The sequence below is a fragment of the Bos mutus genome, chromosome 27 (assembly GCF_027580195.1).
Source record: "Bos mutus isolate GX-2022 chromosome 27, NWIPB_WYAK_1.1, whole genome shotgun sequence".
NCBI lineage: Eukaryota > Metazoa > Chordata > Mammalia > Artiodactyla > Bovidae > Bos > Bos mutus.
Genome location: NC_091643.1, coordinates 41,038,192 through 41,059,689, shown reverse-complemented (window position 1 = coordinate 41,059,689; position 21,498 = coordinate 41,038,192). Strand labels below are relative to the sequence as shown.

Here is a 21,498-nt window from a genome sequence, read left to right as displayed (position 1 = left end):
AGTGTGTGTGTGTGTGTGTGTGTGTGTTGGGGTGGGAAGTGGAATTAAGGAGGAGAATGTAGGGTGGAGGTAGACATTCTAGACATGGAATCATTTAACCAACGTGAAGGAGGTCTGGGTGAGAAGGAAAAACAATGCCTGGAAAGGGAAAGTTGGAGAGGGAATGGTGATGCATGAAAGTCTAACGGAGGAAGAGTGGTGAGCAGGGGAAAACAGTGATTCTAATGTTTCACAGAGTTAATGGGAATTTCAGAGGCACAAGGGGAGACAGAAGGAAGAAAGTGTACATTTAGGAGACCCACATGGCAGTGTCCTCAAATGGGGTCACCAAGTCGAGGGAAATCAATGAAAAGACGAGGGTGGAGATTCTGGATTTTAAGGGCATCATCCTTTTGACAACAAAGGATAGAAAATAATAGCAGTATGGGAAAAAAGACGTGAGAGATAACAGACCTGAGGAACATGCAAAGAAATGAGCATTTCAGGAAGAACGATGGATGAGGTATAAGATGCCCATGATAGGAATTTCTCTAGGGCACAGCGGTGGTTTGAACATGGTGTATCTGAATCCCAACCACTCTGAGATGGAATATCTTGAACAAGTTATTTTCCCATCTAACGCTTAGGTGCCTTATTTGTAAGATGATTCTTTAATAAAATACCTACCATGAAGATTAAACAGGAAAGAGGAATGCCTCACTCATAATAAGTAAGCACCATGCACCAGTTAGCAGCTGCAGTTATTGTGACCGCAGTAGTAATACTACCAGTATCATCAGCAGTAATAGTAGCAGCAGTAGTAGCTTGACACTTGTTTAGTTGCTCAGTTCTGTCCAACTCTTTGTGACCTTATGGACTGTAGCCTATGAGGCTCCTATGTCCATGGGATTATCCAGGCAAGAACACTGGAATGGGTTGTTATTTCCTTCTCCAGGGGATCTTCCCCACTCAGGGGTCAAACCCCCATCTTCTGCATTTGCAGGCAGACTCTTAACTGTAGAGCCACCAGGGAAGCCCCAATATGCTATTCCTAGGACAATTAACATCAGAAACATCTCATAAGCTTGCCACACCTTACCCAGATAATGAAAAAAATAGAAAAGTATTCATTATGGAATATCACTCAGCTATAAAAAAGAATGCATTTGAGTCAGTTATAGAGCAGAAGATGAAACTGGAGCCTATTATACAGAATGAAGTAAGTCAGAAAGAGAGACACCAATACATATTATATTAAAATGCATTAGTATTAATATTAATATTAAAATTAATAGTATATTAATACATATTAATACATGTATTAATATACATATATTAATATGTATTAGTATTAATATGTATTAATACATATATATATTAATGCACATATACATGGAATTTAGAAAGATGGTAACAATGATCCTATATGTAAGGCAGCAAAAGAGACACAGATATAAAGAACAGACTTTTGGATTATGTGGGAGATGGCAAGGGTGGGATGATTTGAGAGAATAACATAGAAACATGTATATTACCATATGTAAAATAGTTGACCAGTCCAAGTTCAATGCATGAAGCAGAGCACTCGATGTTGGTGCTTTGGGACAACCCAGAAGGATGGGGTGGGGAGGGGGGTTCAGGATGGGGGGACACGTGTGCACCCATGGGTGATTTGTGTCAATGTATAGCAAAGACCACCACAATATTTTAAAGAAATTATCCTCCAATTAAAATAAATAAGTTAATTAAAACAGACAAAAGTATTCATTAACTAGCATACACTAAGACACAAACATACTGATGGAAACGATACACTTTGATATGATGACTTAAGGCTGTGAATCTGCCTGCTTACATATATGGATTAAAAAGTCAGATCAAAACCACTATGAGGTAACATTTCACACCAGTCAGAATGGCTGCAATCCAAAAGTCTACAAGCAATAAATGCTGGAGAGGGTGTGGAGAGCAGGGAGCCCTCTTACACTGTTGGTGGGAATGCAAACTAGTACAGCCACTATGGAGAACAGTGTGGAGATTCCTTAAAAAACTGGAAATAGAACTGCCTTATGACCCAGCAATCCCACTGCTGGGCATATACACTGAGGAAACCAGAATTGAAAGAGACAGATGTACCCCAGTGTTCATTGCAGCACTGTTTATAATAGCCAGGACATGGAAGCAACCTAGATGTCCATCAGCAGATGAATGGATAAGAAAGCTGTGGTACATATACACAATGGAGTATTACTCAGCCATTAAAAAGAATACATTTGAATCAGTTCTAATGAGGTGGATGAAACTGGAGACTATTATACAGAGTGAAGTAAGCCAGAAAGAAAAACACCAATACAGTATACTAACGCATATATATGGAATTTAGAAAGATGGTAACAATAATCCTGTATATGAGAGAGCAAAAGAGACACTGATATATAGAACAGTCTTTTGGACTCCGTGGGAGAGGGAGAGGGTGGGATGATTTGGGAGAATGGCATTGAAACATGTATAATATCATACATGAAACGAGTCGCCAGTCCAGTTTCGATGCACAATACTGGATGCTTGGGGCTGGTGCACTGGGACGACCCAGAGGGATGTTATGGGGAGGGAGGAGGGAGGAGGGTTCAGGATGGGGAACACATGTATACCTGTGGTGGATTCATGTCCATATATGGCAAAACCAATACAATATTGTAAAGTTAAAAATAAAATAAATAAAAAAAAAAAAAAAAGTCAGACATGGTTCTTGTAATAAACTATAATGGAAAAAGAATAAAAATATATAATATATACAAATAGATATAACTGAATCCCTTTGCTGTACACTGGAAACTAACATAATATTTTATATCAAACACACTTCAATTTTTAAAAGGCAGTCATGAATTTGAGTTTTAACTCATCATGTACTATCTTTGGAAACTTTGGAAAATTAAAATCGTGCTTCTTCATCTGTGAAATGAGCATGAACATTCATTATTTCACTGAGGTCTTATGAGAATTTAGTGATATGATTCAGGTAAAACACTTTCTGAATTACATTAAGAAATCAATAAATGTTAAGTTAGGTGGGCTGCTGTCCATGGGGTTGCAAAGAGTCACACAACTGAGCACACACACAAATGTAAGCTACACTATTATTTTTGACATCATAAGGTGAGTTTTTCTTAGAAAAGTCAAAACCTAAGAGTGAAAGTATGTTCTTTCCTAAAGTTACTGGATCATGAAAATAACATCACAGAAAAGGCTGAAAATCAAAGGTTTCTAAAAAGAAACTGAGTCCAACCTTGTACCAAACCATGAAGAGGAACACTTGGACTAGAGCATTCCTCTATGGTCTGTCTCCAAATAAGAGTTTTGAAAGAGCCTTTCTGTGATATAATTTAATTATCAAGGAACATCTGCCATTCTTAATGAGAAAAAAGATTAAAAAAAAAAAAGAAAGAAACTTCAAAGAAGACCAAAAAAAAAAAATATGTATACTAAATCTTAGACTGCTATGAGAAGTAATTAAAATGTGCAGAATTCCACAGAATTTCAGAAATAGGATGAAGAAAACTTGGTATTTAAAGAATGCATCTGTATTTGTTACTGACTTTATAGGGTCCAGTCATGGTGTTTTCTTGATGAGGGCAAAAAAGGAGAGTAAAAAGTCTGGCTTAAAACTCAACATTCAAAACACTAAATGGCATCATGGCATCTGATACCATCACTTCATGGAATCAGTGACAAATTTTATTTTGGGGGGATTCAAAATCACTCCAGACAGTGACTGCAGCCATGAAATTAAAAGACACTTGCTCCTTAGAAGGAAAGCTATGACAAACCTAGACAGCTTATTAAAAAGCAAAGATCTCACTTTGCTGACCAAGATCCATATAGTCAAAGTTATGATTTTTCCAATAGTCATGTACAGGTGTGAGAGCTGGACCATAAAGAAGGCTGAGCGCCAGAGAATTGATGCTTTTGAACTGTGGTGTTGGAGAAGACTCCTGAGAGTCCCTTGGACAGCAAGGAGATCCAACCAGTCCATCCTAAAGAAAATCAACCCTAAATATTCAATGGAAGGACTGGTGCTGCAGCTCCAATACTTGGTCACCTGATGCAAAGAACCAACTCACTGGAATAGATGGTGATGCTGGGAAAGATTGAGGGCAGGAAGAGAAGGAGGTGACAGAGATGAGACAGTTGGATGATATCACTGACCCAATGGACATAAGTTTGAGCAAACTCTAGGAGACAGTGTAGGACAGGGAAGCCTGACATGCTGCAGTCCACGTGGTCACAGAGAGTCGAACCTGGCTTAGCGAATGAACAACAATGTGGTTTCTTAGGTAACTTATAATATCGCTATTGGGAACAGAACAAACTGACATGGAAAGACCCAGCATGCCGTATCTTGCTTTTGCTAAGTGGAAATTTTCCCAACATCATTTCCAAAGCCACTTGTTCAATCCAGGTGTGAGCACATCACGCCCTCCCCACCCGGGCACTTACCTCTGCAGAATGGGGCTGGGAAGTCCCAGGAGGCCCCGTTCCCAGGGCTGACGATGCAGGTCAGGATGGCGTGGCCCTCCAAGACGTAGCCAGAGAGACAGCTATATCGGATCTTGTCTCCTATGTTGAATCGTGTCCCGTGGAGGACTCCCTTCAGGATTTCCCCAGGATTTCCACATGTGTGGCTGGGTAAAACTATTGGGAAAAAAAACAAAAGAGAAAGAAACATAAGTTAAAGGAAGATTTTCTACTGACATCAGTCTATATCACAAAACATAGACCTCATTTGAATTACTTAAGTTATCAAATCTAGCTATCTTAATTTTGCCTAAAATGCAAGTAGCGAAATGGATTCATGTTGTATAAAATCTACAATTTTGTTCTCCTGTAAAAATATATGTATATGCATGCACACTCAGTTGTATCTAATTCTGTGCAACCCTATGGACTATAGTCCATCAGATGCCTCTGTCCATGGGATTCTCCAGGCAAGAATACTGGAGTGGGTTGTCATTTCCTTCTATATATATATATATACAGATAGATAGATAGATATAGATATATACACACACACATACACACACACACATATATATGATATATAATTAAGTGGATTTTGTTAAGAGGAAAAAATACAGTTCTGCTTAGATTCAATTTTCTATATGATGCCTAGATTATTTTCCTAATAATGAGATTCTACGATCCTATAGAATTAGCAATTAGATAATATAGCAGAATATAGATAGCTGAAAAAATCGTTAACAGAAGCACATGAATGGATATGCATGCTATATTTTTCCTTATTCCCCAAGACCAGCACTGCCTGACACACACCAGTAATAAATGTTCAATCAATGTTTGATGGATAAATAACTGAATTAAAGAATAAATTAAAAATCTCATTTGCTAATCTATCAGACTTTCATAAACATTGTACTGCTATTATATTCCAGGCCATCTGTAAGGCTCTATGCATTTAGAGCAACTGACTCACAACAAAGCTTCAGGTGTAGGCTCTGACAAAGCAGGCACTGTCTTCATCTGTGTTTCAACAAGGCAGCCCTGGTTCCGGTCTTGCCCGGCCTCCTCACTGTTCCCACTGACAGCACTCTCTGTTTAATTCAGCTGCTTTCCAACCACATGGACATGATGCTGTTTCATACTCATAGAATGCAATTTTGAACTTGACTGAATAGACAAAGTGGAGAATTGTTGGCTATTGTTGCCATATTTCTGGTTATATTTAGCATATCATCTGTAAATTAGCTGCTATGATGTAGAATTCAAATAAGCAAAGGATCCTACTATTTAAAAAAGAAATGATTTACAAATAAAAAAATACTTCCAAATGAACAAAACTGTTCTACTTCTGTATCCTTTTTTTTTTTTTTTTTAGTATAGGAGCATACTTTGCAATATATATATATATAAAATACAGAGAAGTTTTTCTTTTTCTTTGTTTGTAGGCTGAGAGATAAACAGATCTTTCCCAGTAAATGGGGATGAAATTTCATTTATTTCAAAGATTAATTTTATTTTTATATAATTTAAATACATATGAACTAAGCTATATAGAAACACTTACAAAACAAATGCCATAGTTTAAATGTTTAATGTTATTAACATGCTTGTGAAATTACTACTTACGTAGTCAAAGTTTGCACACCTCTAGTTTTTAGAAAATAATTTCTGAAAATAGCCTTCAAAAAACTGTTTGATAACATAATAGAAAATAATTCAGTATAATCTATAACCATCTTTGTTGTCTTTTATAAAAAAGAAATTCTGTTTTTAAGCCTGCATTCACTATCCCAAAGGCAATAAGTCTATTTTTAAAATGTTGTTTAAAAACAATTTTAACTCTTTGGAATTTGTCTGTGACTTTCAAAGGCAGAAAATTTCCAATTCTATCTTGGAGAATCACTTTATTTTATGCCCTGGGATATCTGTCAGCCAGCCTAACTTAGGGTTGTTACAATCAGAGACAGTCGTGAGACCTGGGCTGGCTGAAACTGTATCACAAATGGAGAGAGAAAAGGAAAGGGGGTTTGGGGAGATATACTAATGTGAATGCTTTTGGCATTTTTCTCCCTTGTTCAGAATGAGAATTTTTATTTCAATCGATCTTATTTTAGGAAAAAAGTATTAACATTTTAATGTGAATAGTGTCAAAGAGTGAATAGAAATTATTAAGGATGATTTAAAACATTTACTTCTAGTTGCAAACAAACACATAAATGAAAACATGCCCGTAATATTACAAAAGCATCAGTCGTTTCATTAAAACATTACAAAAATATCTTAAATTGTGAAAAATGGACACAAATTATAATAGGTCTACACCAAGATATACAGCTCAGGCATGCAGACAATGCTAAGATATGAAATCCAGTGGCTGGGAAAAACTAATTTAAAATAAATAAATTCAACTCTGTTGTCATTTCTGCCAATTTCATTTGAACTAATTTTTGAGCCAGTTTCCCTGAAGATACCAAATGTCTCTGGTGTCTCCCGGAGCAATGAGGACACATTAAGTATTTAGTAAATGTTACTGAGCTGACTTGGACTCTCCATTTAGTTTGCTTTAATCATTCCTTGAAGTCATGTGCACCCTCTTGCAGATGCTTCAAGAATGGCATTCCTACTAGGGAGGTGGGATGGGGCACCTGGTGCAGACACTTGTCAACGTGAAAGAACGCTAAAAGGAGCCCTGGGCACGGCTCTTTCCTCTTGTGGCAGGCTTCCATCCATCGGACCCCATGGAGCCAAGTCTGCACACCCGGGGCCTGAAACCTAGGCTGTCATTCCAATTACACTCATGGAAATCCCCTCTACAATACTTCTGCTTTGGCGAGTACAAACGGTCACAAGTCAGTGACTTCGTGAGGCTCTCACATTAAGCCTTAGACCTAAGCATTTCAATCATTAAATGGATGCCATATCAAATCCCATTTCAGAAGACACATGGAAACTTGCAACTAAAAATACAGTATTTATATTCATCACAAAACAGGATAAAAGGCTGGTGAACAGAAGCCTGCAATTCATCAGGCACAGCAGCATTTTTAGCAGGATGTGCACAATTAAGGAAATTTCATTAGGTGTGTTCATGTGGAAACTGGGTCCCCCAGGGTGTATGTCAGACAATTTGTTTACACTCTATCTTTCCTGGAGTCTCACTGGAGCTTAAGGAAATAAAACTCCAAATACCCACCTGACACACAACCCTGAAAATAAAAACCAACGGTATGTGGTGTGTTTGTCCACAGATTGCTTGTCCTGAACTCCCTCCTGCGACCTTCGGGAAGGATTAGAACCACCTGATTATACTCATATTCAGAAACACTTTTAGAAGTCAGATGTTCAAGTCTTGAAACCTGCCATTTACCCTCTGCACCGATTCTCTGAGCCATGGCCATTTGGTGGGACAAGAAGGTGCAGAGAGAGCAGATACGCACCAAGAGCAAGGAGGGGTCCTCAAGTAGCGGGAGCAACCATTTAATGTATCCACTGCCAAGCTCTCCTTGTCCATGTGATGAACCACATGTGGGGGACATGCTGTGAAGATATTATTCCTGAAAATTTACAGGCTCTGGATGAGAAGAACTCAAAGAGGAGTGAATTCTAAGCAGACTTCAAGGTGGAAAGCGGTAAGGTTTGGCCAAATTAATACAGAAAGATTATTTTTAAAGAAAGGATGCAGTTCTGGCAAATGGCTATAGAAAAGGACCCAGCATGGTGGGTCATGGGAATCAGTGTCAGAAAAATGCATGTTTCTACTCCAGAAACACACCTATAAGGTTGGACAAAGTCTCAGTCTCTATGTCTTGATGAGAGGAATGAAAAACAAAACCTAGTAATGGGTGTGTTAGGACACATATATGATGTAAAGCAGAATCAATAGCTAGCTGGGCACATGGAAGAGAGGAAGCACTCAATAGATATATTAGCAATTTCAAATTTACTTTCCCAGTTCTAAAGCACCACGTGGACTTCAGAGAAATCAAACAAATTTAAAAGTATGCAGGGGTTCTGATAAATACCAATTTCAGAAACAATAAAACCAGAAAAAGTCTGCTAGAGTCAATGTTGTCATTAAAGTAAGAACACAGTCATTAAAAGGGGAAGCAAAAGAGAAAGACACTCCACTTTTTAGCCATGTTAATTCTTCCTTATTCTTGCTCTATTTTAGTAATAACCAGTTACACACAGCACATGTGATGCGCTAGACACTGTTTTAAGTGGTTTACATATATTAACAGTATATATGGAGTAAGTACCATTATTATCCCCTTTCATAGAGGAAGATACTGTAGCACAGAAAGGTTAAGCAACCTTCTCACGGCCACACAGCTGGCGAGTACTGGTGATAGGGTTTGCACATGATGGATCCAGAATTTCTGCTCTTCAGCACTACAGTAAACTACAAGAAATGGCTGTCATTGCAAAAAGCAAGAAAAATGATAAAATGCCATTAAATCAGCCATGTTCTCGGTAGAGCTTTGTTTGATAATAGTAACAGGAATATAAGGATTGGGGAGCGTTACGATATTTCCCCATGTAAAACTGAAGGCAAAATTATTACGTAACTTTTAAAAAATATATTTCAAGCTGTCAGGTAAATTTGCAGGATGGGACAAAGGGACTAGGCGGGACTGGGTAACAAAGTTAACACAAGCAAAAAGACCAGATGGCAGATGGATTTGAAATCTAGGGGCTGGATTTTAACAAGATTTTGAATAGCAGTTTTAAGACATTATAAGCCTGTAAGAAATGAGAACACAAAAATGCTTGTTGCAAAATGATGCTGTGTGAAATAACTGTGGGGAATGCAAGGAAGCATGTACGGTCAGGTGACCCCTGGGATGAGCTCACGGTCTTTAATTTTTCTGGTTGATCTTTCACGGGTATATATCTTTAAAGGAGAAGTTGTCTTCACTTCACTAACCTGTATCTATGAGCAGTTGGACCTTTACCAGCCCAAACAGCACAGGCATCAATCTAGATATGCTGCTGCTGCTGCTAAGTCGCTTCAGTCGTGTCCGACTCTGTGCGACCCCATAGACAGTAGCCCACCAAGCTCCCCCGTCCCTGGGATTCTCCAGGCAAGAACACTGGAGTGGGTTGCCATTTCCTTCTCCAATCTAGATATAAATGACTGTAAATCTAGGACCAAGGAACTAAGAATGAACTACTGAGGAAGAAACAGCCACAAGAAGAATTTATGATGGTGACCCAGGAAGAGAGGCCATGAAGGCCACGGATGTGGTAGAGTAAGTTTACTTGTGAACGTGAATGTCTTGTCATTCTCTCTTCAGCAACTCCATGAATGAACCCTAGAGTCAGCAAGAAAAGAGGGAAGGACCAGAAAAATGCTAAGTTTCCTCTCTAATTTAGAGAGTAACAATGGAGGGGATATAAAAGAAAAATAACTGGGGGCCAGACATAAATCTGCTGAAATACCAAAGTTAATGGGAGGAGGGGGTTAATTATTAAACAAAATGGAAAAATAGCCAAAAAGTTAAAATCAAGATCAGAGAGCCTGGGAGTCAAGCTGAGAAGCAATCATGGAAGAATATGCCTGGTAATATCCACAGTTGAAAATTAAGCATAAGTGATTGACATACAAAACAAGCATAGCAATAAGGAATAACACCAGGGGAACTTTCCATTATCACTGAATTACTGAACAGAAACTTGCATGTACATGACTTTTTTCAGGTAAATTTACATATACTCCCACCACATGGTGGATCCCAGATTCTCCCAAAAAAGACACAAGCAGATATACAATTTTTATGATCATCTTTATTCTTCTCAAAAGTAAACTTTACACTCAGCAAATGGATGTTCAGCCACTTGCAAGTGTCTCAGTATTTCCATAAGGTAAAGAAAAAGATACTGAAACAAACATTACTACAAGCCCTCGCAGATTATCATGTTGACGAGAGCAAAGATGCCAGCAACCACTCAAGAACTGACTGAAATGACCTCTGTCTTATGCCAAATGCTGCTCCTGTTTACTCTCTAACACATGATGACCATGTAACAAGGATAATACAATCTGTTCCAAAAGTTAAATATTATATTAAACACAATGAGGGGTGGTTAACAAAACTAAATTAAAGTGACCCTAGAAAACAATTCTAAACTCTTTCTTAGTCACTGTTCATTTCATTAATTTAAATTTTAAAAAATAATCTCACTACAATCTTTCTTTGGCTAAGTTGGAGTAACAGTGTTTAATGAAATTTGAAAAAAAAAGTCAAAATTTGTTATTGCTTTAAATGACTTTTAAAGCCTTGGGCATCAGTCATTGTCGGATCATGATTCTGAGGGATAGGAATCAAGTGAGAGTCCTTAAATCCTCCCCAGCAGATTCCCTGGAGAGGGCAGGGATCCCAGGTACAGGAGTGGAAGCCCAGGGTGAGACTGATAGTCTTCCTGAGTTGAGGAGGCAGAGATGAGAACCCACATGTCAGGGAGGCTGAAGTTTACAAGGGAGCCAGGGCTCCAGAGACCTGCAGAGCCCCTCCTGAACATGGGGGAGTGCTTACTAGTGCATGTATGTAAGAAAATGACCAAGGCTAATGGAAAAATTACTAAGGGATTGGAGGCAAAAGTGCCCAGACACTCGCATGGCTGAGCAGAATACCTGCTCGCACCAGTGAGAACAGACACCTTCATGGCTCAGTGGACAGAATTCAGAGCATCAGATCCACAAACCCGCAAATAAATGAGCTACTTAAAAGCTCAACTGAGGTTCCAACTTGACTTGCTCTTCATGAAGTCTTAGAAAGTAGTATCTGTAAGGATCAAACTGTCCCAAGAAGTTTAACAGCATACAAAAAATATTTGGGGGAATACAAAAGTATCTAGCATCCTCTAAATTAAGATTCACAATGTCTGGGGTCCAATTAAGCATGATAACTGGCAAGAAAATAAAATTCATAATGAGGAGTAAGAAGAATAATAAAAAAATAGCCAGAAATGACATAGATGGTTGAATTAGTAGACAGCAGTATTAAAACAGTTACTCTAATTGTATTCTTTATCTTGATGAAAGTGAAGATCAAGCACCTTAACTAGACGTGGGAAAAAAAGGCAGAAACTGTTAGACTGGAATAAAATAAGCCAATGATACACTAATGCCAAAAAAAAACACACTTTAAAGATGCAGAGAGACAAAAGAAAATGAAAAATACTAATAAAAATTCTTACATTAATCAAAAGAACACTTAAGTTCCTATGCTAATATCACACACAGTTTTAATGCACAGAGGGCTGTCACCTAATGTTAAAAAGGTGGACACTCCTAAACATTTATGTGCCTAATAACAAAGCTTCTAAATACATGGGCAAACACTGACAGAATTACAAGGAGAATTTAATAAAACTAATTATAGTTGGGATTACCAAACTACTCTCTTAATTGACAGAAAATCACTAAGGTTATAGAAGCCTTGAACAAAACTCTCAACCAACATCTAATTAATTAATGGTTAAAGAGGAAGTCATACAAGATATTAGGAAATGTCTGAACTACATGAATTTGGCAATAAGGAGTTCATGATCCGAGCCACAGTCAGCTCCCAGTCTTGTTTTTGCTGACTGTATAGAGCTTCTCCATCTTTGGCTTCAAAGAATATAATCAATCTGATTTCAATGTCAACCATTTAGTGATGCCCATGATAGACCATTCAGTTATGACCTAAATCAAATCCCTTATGACTATACAGGGGAAGTGAGAAATAGATTTAAGGGACTAGATCTGATAGACAGAGTGCCTGATGAACTATGGATGGAGGTTCGTGACATTGTAAAAGAGACAGGAATCAAGATCATCCCCAAGAAAAATAAATGCAAAAAAGCAAAATGGCTGTCTGAGGAGGCCTTACAAATAGTTGTGAAAAGAAGGGAAGCCAGAAGCAAAGGAGAAAGGGAAAGATATACACATTTGAATGCAGAGTTCCAAAGATTAGCAAGGAGAGATAAGAAAGCCTTCCTCAGCGGTCAATGCAAAGAAATAGAGGAAAACAACAGAATGGAAAGACTAGGGATCTCTTCAAGAAAATTAGAGATTCCAAGGGAATATTTCATGAAAAGATGGGCACAAGAAAGGACAGAAATGGTAGGGACCTAACAGAAGCAGATGATATTAAGAAGAGGTGGCAAGAATACACAGAAGAACTGTACAAAAAAGATCTTCATGACCCAGATAATCATGATGGTGTGATCACTCACCTAGAGCCAGACATCATGAGATGTGAAGTCAAGTGGGCCTTAGGAAGCATCACTACAAACAAAGCTAGTGGAGGTGATGGAATACCAGTTGAGCTATTTCAAATCCTGAAAGATGATGCTGTGAAAGTGCTGCACTCAATATGCCAGCAAATTTGGAAAACTCAGCAGTGGCCACAGGACTGGAAAAGGTCAGTTTTCATTCCAATCCCAAAGAAAGGCAATGCCAAACAATGCTCAAAGTACTCCACAATTGCACTCATCTCACATGCCAGTAAAGTAATGCTTAAAATTCTGCAAGCGAGGCTTCAGCAATACGTGAACCATGAAATTCCAGATGTTCAAGCTGGTTTTAAAAAAGCAGAGGAACCAGAGATCAAATTGGTAATGTCTTTTTGGATCATCAAAAAAGCAAGAGAGTTGCAGAAAAACATCTATTTCTGCTTTATTGACTATGCCAAAGCCTTTGACTGTGTGGATCACAATAAACTGTGGAAAATTCTGAAAGGGATGGGAATACCAGACCACCTGACCAGCCTCTTGAGAAACCTGCATGCAGGTCAGGAAACAACAGTTAGAACGGGACATGGAACAACAGACTGGTTCCAAACAGGAAAAGGAGTATGTCAAGGCTGTATACTGTCGCCCTGCTTATTTAACTTATATGCAGAATACATCATGAGAAACGCTGGGCTGGAAGAAGCACAAACTGGAATCAAGATTGCTGGGAGAAATATCAATAACCTCAGATATGCAGATGATACCACCATTATGGCAGAAAGTGAAGAATAACTAAAGAGCCTCTTGATGAAAGTGAAAGAGGAGAGTGAAAAAGTTGGCTTAAAGCTCAACGTTCAGAAAACTAAGATCATGGCATCTGGTCCCACCGCTTCATGGGAAATAGATGGGGAAACAGTGGGAACAGTGGCTGACTTTATTTTTCTGGGCTCTGAAATCACTGCAGATGGTGACTGCAGCCATGAAATTAAAAGACGCTTACTCCTTGGAAGGAAAGTTATGACCAATCTAGACAGAATATTAAAAAGCAGAGACATTACTTTGTCAACAAAGGTCCGTCTCGTCAAGGCTATGGTTTTTCCAGTGGTCGTGTATGGATGTGAGAGTTGGACTATAAAGAAAGCTGAGCGACGAAGAATTGATGCTTTTGAACGGTGGTGTTGGAGAAGACTCTTGAGAGTCCCTTGGACTGCAAGGAGATCCAACCAGTCCATCCTAAAGGAGATCAGTCCTGGGTATTTATTGGAAGGAATGATGTTGAAGCTGAAACTCCAATACTTTGGCCACCTGATGTGAAGAGCTGACTCATTTGAAAAGACCTGATGCTGGGGAAGATTGAGGGCAGGAGGAGAAGGGGATGACAGGGGATGAGATGGTTGGATGGCATCACTGACTCAATGGACATGGGTTTGGATGGACTCTGGGAGCTGGTGTTGGACAGGGAGGCCTGGCCTGCTGTGGTTCATGGGGTCACAAAGAGTCGGACATGACTCAGTGATGGAACTGAACTGAACTGAATTACATGAAACTGTTTAAACAACAAGTCAAAGTTGTAGGATGTATTGAAAGTTATGCTTTTACGGAGATTCACAGCACAGAGAGTTTATATTATGAAAAGAAGAGAGATCTCAAACAAATTACTAAAAAATGGAACATGAGCAACTGAAAAAGAAACTGAAATAAAGGAGTATCAAAGACAAAAGTAGACATCACTCCTCAATAAAGCTGTTTAAAATAATGCCAGTATATCATATCTCATGCTTCCTTTCCCCAACAAATACATTCCAAGTTGTTACTAGTGATCAGACAAAGATGAAGATGCCAAGATTCTGCCCTGGAGGTAATTCAAAGTCCAGGAGCCAGCAGGGAAAAGAACAATCACCACATGGCTTCTTAAGAGCCCGAGCAGAGACTGAGTGCATCCTACAGGAATGAGGAGGAGCTGTGGATGACCCGGCAGGGGGAGAGACCTGCGGGGAGGAAAGAGCACTCCCTCTGTCTCCGGCTCCCTCTCCCCTTCAAGTAGACTGCTGGAAGGAAAGGTCTCCAACAGGGACAACATGGAGCATGTAGACATGAAAAGCTTTGGGAGGAGGAAATCTGGAGGAAACATGGGGGAGGCAGCCTCTGGAGGCTGCTGGGTGTCCATCGTGAAGAGGTGAAAAGACTGCAGAATTGTCAAACTGAAGTTATAAAACCAAGTGTGTTTTGTAATCTTACCAGAGGAAGGTTATGTAGGTGACGGTAGTACACATTTACTTCCGTGCTTCAAGTTACAGTTTTAATTACCTTAAATAACAATATTTATATCATGCTGCACATCTGGGTCAAACACTCAGACACTTTACCTATGCTACTGCTAATTCCCCACAAAGGGATTGTTTTCCAAATTTGTCTGTAAATAAGATGAGAAACTTGGTGGAGGTAACGCAGATGAACCCACACCTGGGGCATGTCTACCACCATACTGCTTGTGGTGATATAATTGATTTGCTTTTAAATAGGAATGTGATAGAAATAACTTGGGGGTAGTTTAATAGGAAAAAAAAAAAAAACTTACCAATAACCCTGTATATGAGACAGCAAAAGAGACACTGATGTATAGAACAGTCTTTTGGACTCTGTGGGAGAGGGAGAGGGTGGGATGATTTGGGAGAATGGCATTGAAACATGTATAATATCATATATGAAACGAGTCGCCAGCTCAGGTTCGATGCACGATACTGGATGCTTGGGGCTGGTGCACTGGGACGACCCAGAGGGAGGGTACGGGGAGGGAGGAGGGAGGAGTGTTCAGGATGGGGAACACGTGTATACCTGTGGCAGATTCATGTTGATATATGGCAAAACCAATACAATATTGTAAAGTTTAAAAATAAAATAAAATTAAAAAATAAAAATAAAATAAAATAAATTAAATAACCTGAAAAAAAAAAAAGCTGAAGAACTAGGAACAAGGATCTTGTCCATTCTTCCCCATTAGCTGTCTGCCTCTGTGATATCATATTTTATTTTCTGTTTTAACAGTGAGAAGCAGGGAGAGAGAGGGATAAACTCATCAATTACATTAAGGTTAGGATTTTGCACAACTGCTGTTTTAGAACATATGACTTTTGATGCCTTTCTCAACACCTCTTCCTGTAAAGTGAAAAATGCAAATGCCAAAGGAAATTTGGAGAAGTAACACAACATTTAAAGATTAAATAAAATATAAGCATCATTTATTATTTCCTTCCCAGGGCATGGTCTTGAGATACAGAAAATCCCATCCAGTTTTGTTTTTTTTTTTTTCTAAACTCTAATAAGATTCTTCTTTCCTCCCTCTCTCCCTTCCTTCCTTCCTATTTTTCCTCCTTATTTTATTGAGATGTAATTGACATTCATCTCTCTCTCTCTCTCTATATATATATATATATATATTCTCTATATATAAGTTGAAGGTGTACAACATACTGATTTGACTTACACTCGTTACATAGTCATGTGACGATGACCACAATAACTTTAGTGAACATCCATTATCTCATATAGATAAAAAAAAAAAAAAAAGAATTTCTTGTGATGAGAATTATTAGGATTCTTAACTTTAAGAATCCTAACTCCAGACTCCAAGGTTCTTAGCTATATTGGGGCTCAGCTAGATTTAAGTGCAGAGACCCATATCTGAGGGCAGTGACCCCTCCACAAGGAGGAACCTGGCAATTTCATTCTCCAGGTGATTGTACCCAATTGGCCGAGTCAGGAAGCCTCCCTTCATCTCGGCCTCAACTTTTCCTCCAGGGAAGTAAGCAGAGTCACAGCCTGGCTTCCTGGGATGCTGGGCCTGGACATGGGGGCTGGGCGTGGGCACTGTACCTGGTGGGGCTGGCACAGTCACAGTTGGAGGGGAGGTGGCAGAGGTGGGCAGAGGAAGGTGCTGAACTGCAGGGAAGTTGTGGTGAAGCCTCAGCCTGTCCTCCGGGGAGCTCTGGGCTGGGATTGGTTTGGGGACTGTCCCAACTCAGAGTGAGAGACCAGAGCCCTTCCAGCAGCACCGCCCAGTATGAGATGTGAATGCCTCCCCGCTCTTCCCAGACAAGTGCCCCTTAGATGTCCAGCTATGAGATGTGACTGCTCCCCAGACAGGTGTCACCTTCCACCCATCAGCTCCCTCCAACCAGAAGCAATTCCTGCAGACCTCAGCAATGAAAGGTCTAACTCTTTGTGTTTGTACTTTTTATTTCACTGTGGGGTGTGAAACTAGTCATATTTACCGTGGAGTTCACTGAGGTGTTTTTTAGTTCAGAGAATACACCTAAATCTTCAACTTTACAAGAGAAGCTGTTACCAGACAACTTGTGGGTTCAGAGTATCCTGTGGTGATAAGAGAAGTTCATGGTCAAGAAACGATTAGGTCTTCTTGATGATGCCAGCCTGGCCTTGGAGAGGGTCGGGGCCAGAGGGTCTGGGACCAGGGTAGATAGTGGACGAAACGTGTTAAAATTAAAGAAAATAATTTTTAATCTCTGTAAAACCTAAGCTGTGTATTTAAATAAAATTATAGGACATTATTTTAAATTATGTCTACTTTCGTGTCCAGGGATCTAATATACTTGATCTGAATAAAGGATCTCAGAAACAAGAAGCAGGATGAAGACTTTGATTTTTTCCCAACTTTTCTAAAGGAAGAGCATCCTTTCAGGGGTAAGCAGACAAAAAGCCTATCATCTGTGCATGATATGAGCAGGTTCAACATTTCAAGGACACTGTAATTTAAGAGTGTTGCATTAGTGCTCATCAGCAGAAAGTGCCAGCAGTGGGTGGAAGCCACTAGCTTGCAGCCATAGGACAGGCTGCTGACCCAGGACGTCTAGCTGAGTGCAAGCGTAAGAGAGGCGAGCCTAGAAGAGCCAGGGCCCTAGGAAGCAGCCACCGTCATGGCTCCAGTATGAAAAAACTCAAGAAGATTCATGCTACCAATGCTGCCTTAGGAAAAGAGAAAAATAACTTCAGGAAGAGGACTGTAGCAGAACTAATTTTAAAGAGACAACCTAGAACTCAAAAAATAACAATAAGTTCCAAAGACCAAAACTAAACATGAGAACACAAGTGACCTATAAAATACAAAGACTGAATTACACACACAGAGGTGATTTTAAATATCACAAGAGAGACTTTCCCATATCCTGATCACACACTTTTGTTCCAGACTCTGTGAACTATTTTACTGTTTTTCTAAATTTAATATTAGGGTATTTATAGCTATAATCATGTACACACACATGTGTATGTCTTAAGTCATTAGAAAAATATACATCTGAGAAATTAAAATCTAGTACATTAGATTTCTGAACACAGAAGTAGATATAATTTAAAATGATGATCCATAATTTTATTTAAATGTATAGCTTAGGTTTTAAAGAGGTTAAAAATATCTTCCTCTAATTTTATTATATGTTTGTATAGAAAATAATGAAAGGAGTTTCAGTTCAGTTCAGTTCAGTACCTCAGTCATGTCCGACTCTTTGCAACCCCATAGATTGCAGCTTGCCAGGATTCCCTGTCCATCCGCAACTCCCGGAGCTTACTCAAACCCATGTCCATCAAGTCAGTGATGCCATCCAACCACCTCATCCCCTGTCATCCCCTTCTCCTTCTGCCTTCAATCTTTCCCAGCATCAGGGTCTTTTCCAATGAGTCAGTTCTTTGCATCAGGTGGCCAAAGTATTGGAGTTTCAGCTTCTACATCACTCCTTCCAATGAACACCCAGGACTGATCTCCTTTAGGATGGACTGGTTGGATCTCCTTGCAGTCCAAGGGACTCTCAAGAGTCTTCTCCAACACCACAGTTCAAAAGCATCAATTCTTCGGCGCTCAGCTTTCTTTATAGTCCAATGCTCATATCCATACATGACTACTAGAAAAACCACAGCCTTGACTAGATGGACTTTGTTCGCAAAATAATGTCTCTGCTTTTAATATGCTGTCTATATTGGTCATAACTTTTCTTCTAGGGAGCAAGCATCTTTTAATTTCATGGCTGCAGTCACCATCTGCAGTGATTTTGGAACACAAAAAAATAAAGTCTGTCACTATTTCCACTGTTTCCCCATCTATTTGCCATTGAAGTGATGGGACCGGATAACATGATCTTGGTTTTCTGAATGTTGAGTTTTAATCCAATGTTTTCACTCTCTTCTTTCACTTTCATCAAGAGGCTCTTTAGTTCTTCTTCACTTTCTGCCATAAGGGTGGTGTCATCTCCATATCTGAGGTTATAGATATTTCTCCCAGCAATCTTGATTCCAGCTTGTGCTTCATCCAGCCCAGCATTTCACATGATGTGCTCTGCATATAAGTTAAATAAGCAGGGTGACAATATATAGCCTTGATGCATTCCTTTCCCTATTTGGAACCAGTCTGTTGTTCCATGTCTAGTTCTAACTGTTGCTTCTTGACCTGCATACGGATTTCTCAGGAGGCAGGTCAGGTGGTCTGGTATTCCTATCTCTGGAAGAATTTTCCACAGTTTGTTGTGATCCACACAATTAAAGGCTTTGGGGAACACATGTATACCTGTGGCGGATTCATTTTGATATTTGGCAAAACTAATACAATTATGTAAAGTTTAAAAATAAAATAAAATTTAAAAAAAAAGAAAAAAGTCAAAAAAAAAATAAAGGCTTTGGCGTAGTCAATAAAGCAGACGTAGATGTTTTTCTGGTATTATCTTGCTTTTTCAATGATTCAATAGATGTTGGCAATTTGATCTTTCGTTCCTCTGCCTTTTCTAAAGACAGCTTGAGCATCTGGAAGTTCATAGTCTAGGTACTTTTGAAGCCTGGCTTGAGGAATTTTGAGCATTACTTCGCTAGTGTATGAGATGAGTGCAATTGTGCAGTAGTTTTAACATTCTTTGGTGTTGCCCTTCTCTGGGATGCGAATGAAAACTGACCTTTTCCAATCGTGTGGCCACTGCTGAGTTTTCCAAGTCTTTCTAAGACCCACCTGACTTCACATTCCAGGATATCTGGCTCTAGGTGAGTGATCACGCCATCGTGGTTATCTGGGTCATGAAGATCTTTTTTTGTACAGTTCTTCTGTGTTTTCTTGCCATCTTGTCTTAATGTCTTCTGCTTCTGTTAGGTCCATACCATTTCTGTTCTTTATTGTGCCCATCTTTGCATGAAATATTCCCTTGGTATCTCTAATTTTCTTGAAGAGATCTCTAGTCTTTCCCATGCAATTGTTTTACTCTATTTCTTTGCATTGATCACTGAGGAAGGCTTTATCTCTCCTTGCTGTTCTTTGGAATTCTGCATTCAAATGGATATATATTTTCTTTTCTCCTTTGCCTTTCATTTCTCTTCTTTTCTCAGCTATTTGTAAGGCCTCTTCAGACAAACTTTTTGCATTTCTCTTTCTTGGGAATGATCTTGATCACTGCCTCCTGTACAATGTCATGAACCTCCATCCATAGTTCGTCAGGCTGTCTATCAGATCTAATCCCTTGAATCTATTTGTCACTTCCCCTGTATAATCATAAGTGATTTGATTTAGGTCATACCTGAATGGTCTAGTGGTTTTTCCCTACTTTTTTGATTTCAGTCTGAATTTGGCAATAAGGAGTTCATGATCTGAGCCACAGTCAGCTCCTAGACTTGTTTTGGCTGAGTGTATAGAGCTTCTCCATCTTTGGCTGCAAAGGATATAATCAATCTGATTTTGGTTTTGAAAACCTGGTGACGTCCATGTGTAGAGCTATTTCTTGTGTTGTTGGAAGAGGGTATTCACTATGACCAGCTCATTCTATTGGCAAAACGCTGTTAGCCTTTGTCCTGCTTAATTCTGTACTTCAAGGCCTGATTTGCCTGTTACTCCAGGTATTTCTTGACTTCCTACTTTTGTGTTCCAGCCCGCTGTAATGAAAAAGGATATCTTTTTTTGGTGTTAGTTCTAGACAGTCCTGTAGGTCTTCACAGAACCATTCAACTTCAGCTTCTTCAGCATTACTGGTTGGGACCTGGACTTGGATTACTCTGATATTGAATGGTTTGTCTTTGAAATGAACAGAGATCATTGTGTCATTTTGTGATTGCACCCAAGAACTGCATTTTGGACTCTTTTGTTGACTATGAAGGCTACTCCATTTTCTAAGGGATTGTTGCCCATGGTAGTAGATATAATGGTCATCTGAAATAAATTCACCCATTCCAGTCCATTTTAGTTCGCTGATTCCTAAAATGCCAATGTTCACTCTTGCCATCTCCTGTTTGACCACTTCCAATGTCCCTTGATTCATAGACCTAACATCCCAGGTACCTATGCAATATTGCTCTTTACAGCATCAGACTTCACTTCTATCACCAGTTACATCCACAACTTGGCGTTGTTTTTGCTTTGGCTCTGTCTCTTCATTCTTTCTGGAGTTATTTCTCCACTCTTGTCCAAGTGACAGCCAAGAATTTATTAATTAGAAATAAAAGATAATGCATATGAAGGAGTTTAACAATTTCTAAAAGTCATATGGCATTATCTTTTATTTCTAATTAATAAATTCTTGGCTGTCACTCGGTCTAACATGATTGGAGTTTTCTTCTGTGTGAACCTGCACTTACCTTCTAAAACAGTCTGAAATTAAAGCTATAGACATAAGCAGTTTCAATTTACTGGGCACTGATATATTACTAATTTATGATATTCATATTCATTTGAACTCAAACACTTTCCCCATATTGAATTCATATAAACAGTTCAAGGCATATTAAAAAGAGAGTCTT

The 21,498-nt window shown here is 39.1% G+C and overlaps 1 protein-coding gene across 1 annotated transcript in view; it reads right to left on the bottom strand.

Moving 5' to 3' along the window:
- The window catches only part of CSMD1 (CUB and Sushi multiple domains 1), a 1,688,220-nt gene that overhangs the window by 1,064,082 nt on the left and 602,640 nt on the right, over positions 1-21,498 (bottom strand). The window contains exon 3 of the mRNA XM_070364228.1: positions 4,480-4,674. Within this exon, the coding sequence (XP_070220329.1) occupies positions 4,480-4,674 (195 nt within the window). The remainder of the gene's footprint in view (positions 1-4,479; positions 4,675-21,498) is intronic.